Here is a 10,420-nt window from a genome sequence, read left to right as displayed (position 1 = left end):
TGCAGGCTGCGCCCACTGCAGCCCGCGCCCACTGCAGCCCGCGCCCACTGCAGGCCGCGTCCACTGCAGGCCGCGTCCACTGCAGGCTGCGCCCACTGCAGCCTGCATCCACGCCTGGTGAGGGCCTCCAGGACACCCCCTCGCAGAGCTCACCCACACCTGTGAGCCCTCGTTGTGAGGCCCTGCCGTTCTATCTGTCACACTAATGCAGCTTGTGTTCTATTGTGTTATATTACTTGTTACAAGTCTGTGGACTAAACTGTCTCAGCCACTGAGTTCAGTGCAGCCCCTTCGGCCGAGCTGCTCTGGGGCGGGGCTCCCACACTTTCTGTGAAAGGCCAGAGCGCGGCTGCACCAGGCTTGTGGGCTACCCCGTCTGTCGTCTGTCGCGGCTACTCAGTCCTGCCATCGGAGCGCCCCCCTATTCCCCCCATGAGGCCAGCGGGGTGCCGTCTGCCACCCTCTGCTCCGGAAGCATGCAAACATCCACAGTTCCAGAGCCCCCCACTCCAGCACCCGGACACCCTGGTCCCTGCAGAAAGGCCACAGGCTCCCCGAGGCGCCCGGTGTGCCCACGCAGACCCCCAGAGAGCCTCGCCCTGTGAGCGGCGGAGAGAAGCTGCGTGTCCCACCGCTCGGTCAGTAACAGCAGTCAGTGTGTCCTCTCGCCAGCCCTCCTCCAAGGCGCCTGTGCTCAGCACACACACACCACCGCGCCAGGGGACTCGGACCCGCTGAAGAGGAACCAGGGAAGGTTTCTGTTGTCAAATATTAGCCTTTTGAGATCAAGGGTTGCTCCAAAAGGTAAGCTTATGAGGTCGCTGGCTGATCTTCTTAGTAACGCATTTACCAGCCAGACAACCGTGCTCAGCATTTCTGCCGGTTCCAATAAGCCTATCAGCTATCGCTGCTCACAGCTCAGTCCACCTCATTTAAAAACGGCCTTTTTTCTGCACATGCACATCCTGAGATGTGGGTCTTTCATCAAAAGGAAAAGCAGTTTCCCATCTAAAAAGTAATCCTAGCTTCCTTCACGGAAGTTTAAAGTGAACCCTTCGTTCCAGAAAGCAGGACTGCCGGTGGTCAGGCTGCGGGCAACCCCCAGGGAAAAGGGCAGAAGCCTGAGACCACTGCTTCCAACGAGAAGACAAACCTATGACCAGGCCACAGGCTCCGTCCCGTCCTCGTCTCCAAATATTCTAGGAACGCCATGCAAACAGCCGATGCCACGACTCAGTGAGTCTAACGTGCTTTAAACATGTACAATAAGCTCCGTTACTCTAAGATAATCTCCTTTAAAAAAATCATGTCAGCCTACCGGCTGAGCAACACTAGACACAAAACCAAAGGTCACCTTCCCAAATGTGACTGCACTGTTCTATTCTGAAGGCACGTCACCGAATTAGGAAATATTCTATGGTCAAACCACAATTCCCAGCCAGTTTCCAAGTTCGTACTCAGTTAGAAAGAGTCGAATCAGCTTACAGTGAAAGGAGAACAAGAAACCGAGTGTTTTCAGCATCAGCCATTTGGTTAGTCGGTAGAATAGATCTGTAAGAGTTAGATACAAACGTTCACTTCAGAGAATCGACAAGTTTTTCTGCATAAGTGATTGTGGTGAGCGGTTAGTAGACGTGGAGTCAGTGAAGAGCTGGTTAGGAAGACACCCCCGTGGGGCAGGGCCGGCTACCTTTCCAGGGCGTGCAGGACGGACGACTGTGGAGGGCAAGAGCTAGAGAGCAGGCCCTCGGCTGCCACGGCTACGTGAGGGGGCGTCCTTTTGCAATCTACCAGGCTACTGGAGGCCGGGCGCACATGAAGAGAAAAAAGGTCACAGGTCAATTAAGTGGAACCAACTTTCCTACCCGTCCCAGGACCACCGTCCGGGGTGACACTGTAAGGGAAGATCCTCCCAGGCCCCTGACCGCAGCCGAGCAGCTCTGTTGACATCGCCATCAGCATGAACTCTCTTAACCGCAAAAACAGGAAGCTGCCCGAGGCCCAGCTCCCTTTCTGTCTCATCCACGTGCCCATGAGGGGCTGCCCTCCGTGGCCCAGAGCGCAGGGCTTCCTCCCAGCTCTGGGCGCGTGGTCTGACTGTGTGTGCTGCCAGCTGTCCCCTTAAGGAACACACACGATGCCATGAATGGAAGTGTGCCCGCTCATCCTAGCTGGTCACTGCATCGGACAGTGGTCGGGTCCTCATAAGCTGACACGGTCGTCACCCCGGACTCGCAGAGGAAAACGGGAAAGAGAAAACCTCTTCGGGGTTGTGTCTGAAACACCTAAATTCTTAGCATTAATAAAGAGTGAACACGTTTTCCACCCACTGGTGTCCAAACACCCCCATATTTTCCTCCTCAGTCCCGTGTTCCCCTCCGGGGGGCTTATCTCCAGGGACCCCAGGAGAGAATGTCCAAGGTTCCGGGACGGGACCTGCCTCACTGTCCGACAGGAGAGCCACTGGCTGCCGGTGACGGCTGGGCACGGGAAAGGTGACCAGTCCAAACGGCCAAGTGCTGTCCATGTGAGAGACACACCGACTTCAAAGACCTACCATACACATGGACTGTGAAATATCTCAGGAACACTGGTTTTAAATGTATTTTATTGATTTCAGAGAGGAAGGGAGAGGGAGAGGGAGCAAGAGAGAGAAACATCAATGATGAGAGCTGCCTCCTACACGCCCCACACTGGGGATTGAGCCCACAACCCGGGTGTGTGCCCTGACCGGGAATCGAACTGTGGCCTCCTGGTTCACAGGTCGATGATCAACCACTGAGCCATGTCGGCTGGCCCACTAATGTTTTTAAAAACTGACTACCTGAATGATATTTTGGATACATGGGATCAGATGAAATACATGATCCAAGTTCATTTCCTCAGTGTCTTTACTTTTCCAGGACGGCTGCAAGAGCATTTTAATTTACGTCTGTAGCTAGCACGATGTTGCTATTGGGCGGAACAGACAGACAGACCTAGTGAGGGGACTGCCCAGGCCCCCAGTCCCACCCTGGCTGCCGGCTGACTGACATTCATCGTCCCAGTCCTGGCTGGACATCAGGATGCGGCCTGTTTTCCCTGACCTGTCATGCACGCATCACACGGGTGAAAGTGAAACCAGGTCTGGTGAGCAGGAAACAGGCTTAGGCAGGAAGCTCTGCCGCTCCGGGGGCCCCACAACCGCTGTCAACCAGAGGTAAGTCTCACATGAAGCGTGAGCATCGCCCGGCCCGGGGGGCGGGATGGGTGGGCGTCACCCTGTGAACCTAAAAGGTAGTCAGTTCGATTCAGGTCAGGGGGTGCAGGAGGCAGCTGATCGATGTCTCGCTCTCACATCGATGTTTCCCTCCCTCACTCCCTCTCCCTTTCTCTCTAAAAAAAGGGAAGAATAAGAATAACTCAGTTGTCCTGCACTATCACTGAGATGGCCGTTTCTCCGCCTCTTTCTCACTATCACCACCCCGGAGCATCTGGCTGTTTTCCCCTAACAGTGCTCCCGGGGCCGTGAGACTTTAATGCCGGGGTCCTGGGTAGCTATGTGTGTGCCGTGGCCCCTGCTGCAGCTGCATGAGCCACTCCCGTTCTCTGAAAACTGCCCACACCAGAAGTCTAGCTGACGTGAGGGCTCGTTTCCAGGAAATAAACACCCTTGAACTCAGCAGAGTGACTGAGCTCGGGGAGAAGGGAGAAGCGATCATCCGAGCGGCCTCAGTGGCCCCTGAAGCAGCCTCACTGCTTGAATCTTACTTTGGAGACAAGGATCAAGGAAGGCTGTCGCCTGTGTCCTCCCGTGACCACTGGCGCTGTGACCCTTAACCAGTGCTTCCCCTTTCCATGCCACCCAGGGAGCTAAGCGCTGTATTTGCATCTCAGCTCTGAGACAGGGCCTGCGCATGTTGCTAATCCCCCTCTGTACCTCCTACTCTACCTGCATCTTCTTCTGTCCTAACGAATTTCACTTTTGTTTATGTTTCTATTCTATGGAACATGCCTCCTAGCTGACTTCAGATCCCCTGGACCAGGACAGGTGAGCGCACGCGCACACACACCCACACGCACACCCACACATGCACACGCACACCCACACGTGCACATGCACACGCACACGGCAGCTTACCTGGCGTTGGGTGACCACTCTCTGTCGGAACTAGGGTACGATGATGACTGAGAATAAGGCATGACGGGGGGCACGTTTTCCTTGGCAACATCTTCTTGGAATGGAGGTATGTCGTTAGAAAGAGTTCTGGTTAAAAAAAAGAGAGAGATTCCAGTCAAATGTTAAAAGCGACAGAATCACAACAAAGGCAAGTGTCCGTTTTGAAATGCATCCACAGGGAGGGGCGGGGGGCGGGGGGGACCAACATTTACCTGTTGCTGTCCATCGCGTCCCGCTCCTCGTCGGAGCTCATCTCTATGGGGAACATGTCTTCGTCTTCCGACGTGTTGGAGTTGTCGTCCCTCTTCAGGCTGTCCAGCTGAGACTTCCTCCTCCTCTTCCGTCTCTTCTTCACCAGGGAGCCGCTGGAGGGGGTCTCGCCGGGAGGCAGGCCTGGGGCCGCCGCGCCGGGGTCCAGGCTCCGCGCCCGGTCCACCGGGTTCCTCTTCAGCTGACACTCCATGCGCGAGGCTCCGTCCGACAGGATGGGGGAGGTGGCCAGGTGCATGGGGATCACTTCCTGAGGACGGAAAGTCTTGTTTACAACAAGGCTCGTGCCCTCGGGCCTCAGGAGCAGGATCGAGCCAGAGGGGCGCCGTGTAACAACGTCCCCGTGACCTGGCGGTGTGGCTGCCCGGTGTCACGGGTGGTCACGAAGTCAGCCTGGAATTCATTAAGTGCCGTCTTGTACTAAATCCCGCCTCTTTGTCATTAAAACGTGAGGTCATGCTCAGTGACTTCGGGCGCCAGGGTTCAACTCTGTGGAACTCTCCAGAGCACAGAGGGAAAATGGGCTTTGAGTCACCACATCGCCCTGGGAACTAGACTCAATTCTGCATTTCAGTGTGGGTCAGGGTGTGTGTGTGTGTGTGTGTGTGTGTGTGTGTCTAAGAGTGTGTGTATAAGAGAGCCTGTGTGTGTATGTGTGTAAGAGAGCCTGCGTGTGTATGTGTAAGAGAGCATGCGTGTGTAGGAGTGTGTGTGTAAGAGACCCTGTGTGTGTATGTGTGTGTAAAAGAGCGCGTGTGTAAGAGAGCGTGTGTAAGAGTGTGTGGGTAGGAGAGGCTGTGTGTGTGGGGGGGGGGGGGGGGGGGGGGTGTGGTTTTCAATATGCACTGAATTAAGTTATCAATGATAATTTTTAGGGAACCGCTGGCCAGTGCCCCCTGCCGCGCCCCTGGTGCCCGCCTACGCCAGAGTGCCTCCAGCAGGGGGGTGTCAGGGAGGTAGATACTGGCCCTTCTCTTCACACCAAAAGGAAGACACACACAGCCTGTCGACCTAACAGCTGGCTGGCCATGGTTCTCAGTGTTGGACACGTGCGTGGAGAGTCGCAGCCCTAGGCTGGAAGGGATGGGTGGGCCTTTCACCCAGCGGCTCCCGGGACCGAACGAAGAAGCAGAGAAAGCACTGACCCCAGGCCCAGAGCAGAAAAGGAGGTTCCCTGACTGAAAAGGGGAGGGGTGCAGCTGTGTGCGGAGGGGAGGCGGCTCTACAGCGATCTGGTGAGGAAGGACACAGCTCCCAGTTTGTAGCCGCCTCTCAGGACAGAAAGGAGCATCGCCTGGGACAGAACACACTCTGGCCTCCGGGCCCCGTCCCACCCACCGGCACCCTGGGCGGCCAGCCAACAAGGCCCTCTGTGGTCTGCAGCCAGTCAGACCCAGAATGAGCTACCACTTCCCACCCACTGGATGGCTGCGGTCACACAGGCAGATCACACGCACAGGTGAAATGCGGACACGTGGGGACGCTCACGTGCTGCTGAGGGGATGTAAGTGGTGCAGCAGCCTGGGACAGCAGTCTGGCAGGTCCGCAAATGTTAACCAGTTACCGTGGGGCCCAGCAATTCCGCTCCCAGGTGTGCACCCACGAGAAATGAAAACCTATGTCCATGTGAAAACTTGTACACGAATGTACAGCAGCCAAAGGGGGAAAACAGCCCAAGTGTCCATCAACGTTGACATGAAAGGATAAACAAAAGGTGGCCATTCGCCGCACAAGGGAATGAAGTACCGACACATGCTAGGGCGCGGATGACCGGAACACATCATGGTAAGTGAAAGACGACAGGCGTGAAGGAGCACGTACTATAGGGTCCCATTCACATGAAAGCTCAGAGGAGGGGAATCGATGGAGACTGGAAATAGATGGGTGGCTGCGTAAGGCTCGAGGGTGGGGAGGGGTGGTGGATGGGGAGGTGACAATGAAAGGGTACAGAGCTTCTTTGGAGGTGATGACCGTGATCTAGAACTGACTATGGCAATAGTTGCACACTCTGTGAAAACACTAAAAAACACTGAACTGAGCACTTGAAATGGCTAAACTGTATGGTACGAGAATTATCTCAACAACGCTGTTAGACATTTTAAAATAATAAAAATAGCCCTAGCCGGTTCAGCTCAGTGGATAGAGTGTCAGCCTTCAGACCGAAGTGTCTGGGGTTCAATTCCGGTCAAGGGCACGTACCTTAGTTGCAGGCTCTTTGGCGGACTGGGCCCTGGTCAGGGCGCGGGCAGGAGGCAACCAATCGATGTGTTTCTCTCACATCAATAGTTCTGTCTCTTTCACTCTCTCTAAAAATCAATGGAAAAATATCCTCAGATGAGAATTTTAAAAATAATAATAAAATAAAATAATAAAAATACAAGCAACCTGGTCATTCACTAGACAAAAATCGACCACTCGGCCATCTGCGTTTGACAGCAGTACAATCTGTATGTTATGGACCAGGGTTCAGGCCAGGCGACTGGGTTCCTCTGTCCCCCTGGAAACGGTGAGCCCGCGGAAGCAGCCGGGCTGCTGAGGCTTGTGGACTCAGCCACACCAGCCCGTCTGGCTCAAATGCCAGGACAGACAGCGCCTGCTTCCTCTGCTGCCACCGTCTGCACCGTCGGGAGCCGGCAGCGTGCTCCACCCACACTCCGCTGTCTCCTGCGCAGAGCTAGGAAGTGGCCCTGAACCCCAGCCTTCCTTACCTGATCGTTATCGGTCTCTTGAACAAAAAAGGCTTCTCCGTTATCTCCCAGCTTCATGTGTAAATCCACAGATTCCCCGTTGATTTCTATGTCAACCTGGAAGAAAAACGCACGTCTCCACATCAGGACACAAACCTCCCTGGCCACGCCTCCACACGCGTGCACTTGAATCGCACACACGCCACGGAGAGCTCACAGTTCCAGCTCGCGGTCGGTCAGCCTGGTCCTGCCTGCTCTTCTCCACCGGGAAATGCAGTCTGCACCCACCCCACATCACCACCACCGGAGCCCAGGCGGGCTTGCATATGTGACTTCAGAGGCTGGGCCAGCGGAAAAGGCAGCGTCCACTAGGCGCTCTCTCTCTCTCTCTCTTTCTCCCGCCCCCCGCCCCCCATGCTCGCCAGCCATCATGTGGTGAGGACGCCCAGACCACATGGAGGGGCCAACAACCCGAGAGGCCAGCCAAGAGCCACCGTCATGGGAGTGACGCGTCTCCAGAGGGTTCCAGCCCCCGCCTGGAGCCTTACAGCTGAGCCCTGGATGGCGGCGGCAGACACAGTCAGCCCCACTGTCCGAATCCCTGACCACAGAACCCAGGAGCTGAGTAAACAGTTGGTTTCTGCCACTGAGTTCTGGAGTCGTCCACGCAGCCATCGTAACCAGAACCACCTGAGTTCACCGTCTACTCGGTGAACAGCCCTACCCAACGGAGAGCTACAGGTCTGGGCCTACGACAAGCTCCGGAGATGGGAAGCCACAGAACGGGGTCCCGGGGCCCCGCTCTCACCACTTTCTCTCGGGAGCGCAGCACCCCCATCTTGCCGAAGCGGACGTGGAACGGGGAGCACTGCAGGCTCCCGTTGGGCTGGCGGACGACGATGATGTCGATGCATCCGGACAGGGTGGCGGGGTTCAGGCCCTTGTACAGCTCCTTCACGGTGACAAACACCTGGCCCGCCAGCTGCCCCACGTAATTCATGGTCTGAGCCTGGAAAACAGAGACACACACCACACACACACACACAGTGAATTCAGAGGAGGCCAGTACCTACTGCCCATTAAACCATGGACTTCGCGTCCGATCTGGCGCCCTGCCAGCATCGTTGTGTTTTCTATTCCCTGGAATGGGCTCCACGCCTACCCTGTCGCCCGCCAGCCTCTACCCCGGAGACCCCAGGAGGCCTCTGGAAATACCCCCGATGGAGAAGCAGAGAACCTGTCCCATAATTCTTAACAAACAGCAGGGTCATGGCCCCACCCGGCAATACCCGCCGCCCCCATTCTCAGCCTGGGCACTGAGAATTTTTTAAAGGGAGATACTACTATCCCCCACCTACTGGGATGGCCGCTATCTAAAAAGCAGGGGAAAGCAAGCATTGGTGAGGATGTGGAGAAACTGGAGTCCACACACTGTCGATGGGAATGCGAAACGGTGCAGCCACAATACAGCACAGGGTGCTGATCCTCCAGAAATTAAAACAAGAGCTGCCATACCGTCAGCCATTCCACCTCTGGGTGTACATGGCTGCACCCCTGACAGCGAGGTCTCAGAGAGAGATCTGCACCCCATGCTCACAGCTACAGGACTCCCAACAGCCAAACGGCGGGAAGCACCACGGGTCCAATGATGAGAGAATGGACAAATGCGGTCTATACACACAACGGATTCTCACTCCGCCCTCAAAAGATGGGGGATCCTGGCACATGCTAACCACGGGTGGCCCTTGAGGACATGACGCTGAGGACGAAAGGGAGACACTGCATGAGCTCGCGTGGGAGGCAGCGGGAGCAGACAGGCTCAGAGGAACAGGAAGTGCAGTGGTTACCGGGCCGAGGGGACGGGGGAGGAGAGTCGGAGTTTCATGGGGACAGAGCTTCTTCCCACAAGATGAGAAATGGCTGGGCCTGGATGGAGTGAGGGCTGCCGTGGCATGAATGTACTGGTATTAAGTGAACTGAACTGGGCAGGTGTAAATGGTTAAGATAATAAATTTAATGTTATGTATATGTCACCACCATTTAAACAAAATGTAAGGGGATGAGTAAGAAAACTGTATTCACCAAGAACTCATTCTGGGAAGGTGACTATGATTTGGTTAAAAAATGTATCTGGAAGATCATGTGGGCCCAGGAGGCCCGGGGGAGGGTGGGCCCAGGTTCCCTGGAGCTGGGGCTTGGTGGAGGGGTGCAGGCCAGCTGGGGGGCGACCAGCTCTCCTTCATCCACCCTTCCAGGATGTCCTCTAAACAAAGGAGACACTAAAGAGCCAGGAACAAACCCAAACCGGCAGGATGCCAGTTCCCAAGTTCCGCCGCCTCAGTTCCCTTTGAAGGAACAGGCTCAGAAAGTCGCTAACTTGATTTACCTGGAGATACGGAGCCAGACAGAGCCCAGAGGGACTCGGCTCCCTGCGCTCACCGCATCACTGCCAGGTTCACAGGACGCGTGACCAGGCCTGAGGGCAATATTTGTGTTGAAGAAGAAAGTACCTTAAAAGCTTCAAGAGCAACATACTGTGCCCGGCCTGTGTGACCTAGTGGTTGAGCCTGGACCTGCACATCAGGAGGTCTCGGGTTCGATTCCCCATCAGGGGTTGTGGGCTTGACCCCCAGGAGGGGGCGTGCAGGGGCAGCTGATAGATCTGCATGTTCTCTCTCATCAATGTTTCTCCCTCTCTCTCTCTCTCTCTCTCTCTCTCTCTCTCTTTCTCTCTCTCTCTCTCCCCGCCCCTCCTCTCTCTCTAAAAATAAATAAAAATATACTTTTAAAGAAAAAAGTGTATCAGAATGGAAAACCTGTAGCAAACAAAACGAAACGCTTAAGTTTCCCGGTGAACAGCTCCAAGGTGTGCCCCTCCCCTCCCCCACTCCAAACCACTTCCCATCGGTGGATTTTCATCTCAAATTCTGGCAGAAAGAGCTGCTGCGCCAGACAGGGCGGTTACCCCTGAACCGGGGCTCCGCAGCCTGGTTCACAGGGTGTCTCGGGAGCGCTGAGCCGAACCGCGCAAACCCTCCAACAAGCGGGTCCCCGAGGCGCGGTGTGGGTGTCAGAGTGACTCTCAGACGCAGGAGCACGGACACATGAGACTTTTTCTTACATGGCATTTCCGAGCTTGACCTGGAAAATACTACATGTCTGGGGCTACTGCCTCCCGCCGGAACCCCACTTTTCCAGATAGTCTTCCGTCAGTTAAAAACGACGACAGCACTCACATCAGACCCAAATCGATGGCACGGCAGGAATAAAAACCCAAAGCGTTTCCACATGTGGGGGTCACCTA

The 10,420-nt window shown here is 55.5% G+C and overlaps 1 protein-coding gene across 6 annotated transcripts in view; it reads right to left on the bottom strand.

The window, feature by feature from the left end:
- LPIN1 (lipin 1) overlaps window positions 1-10,420 on the bottom strand; it is a 67,111-nt gene that overhangs the window by 18,703 nt on the left and 37,988 nt on the right. For 4 of the 6 annotated variants that reach the window (XM_015564934.1, XM_015564928.1, XM_015564929.1 and 1 more), the window contains 5 exons: window positions 7,925-8,125; window positions 7,138-7,233; window positions 4,372-4,679; window positions 4,121-4,246; window positions 1,691-1,798 (listed from right to left, as the gene is read on the bottom strand). In XM_015564934.1, the coding sequence (XP_015420420.1) occupies window positions 1,691-1,798; window positions 4,121-4,246; window positions 4,372-4,679; window positions 7,138-7,233; window positions 7,925-8,125 (839 nt within the window). The remainder of the gene's footprint in view (window positions 1-1,690; window positions 1,799-4,120; window positions 4,247-4,371; window positions 4,680-7,137; window positions 7,234-7,924; window positions 8,126-10,420) is intronic. The other 2 variants (XM_015564930.1, XM_015564932.1) reach the window with 1 other exon arrangement.

The sequence above is a fragment of the Myotis davidii genome, unplaced genomic scaffold (assembly GCF_000327345.1).
Source record: "Myotis davidii unplaced genomic scaffold, ASM32734v1 scaffold61, whole genome shotgun sequence".
In the NCBI taxonomy this organism is placed as follows: domain Eukaryota; kingdom Metazoa; phylum Chordata; class Mammalia; order Chiroptera; family Vespertilionidae; genus Myotis; species Myotis davidii.
The sequence above is the reverse complement of the archived record's forward strand: the minus strand, read 5'-3'. Positions and strand labels throughout refer to the sequence as shown.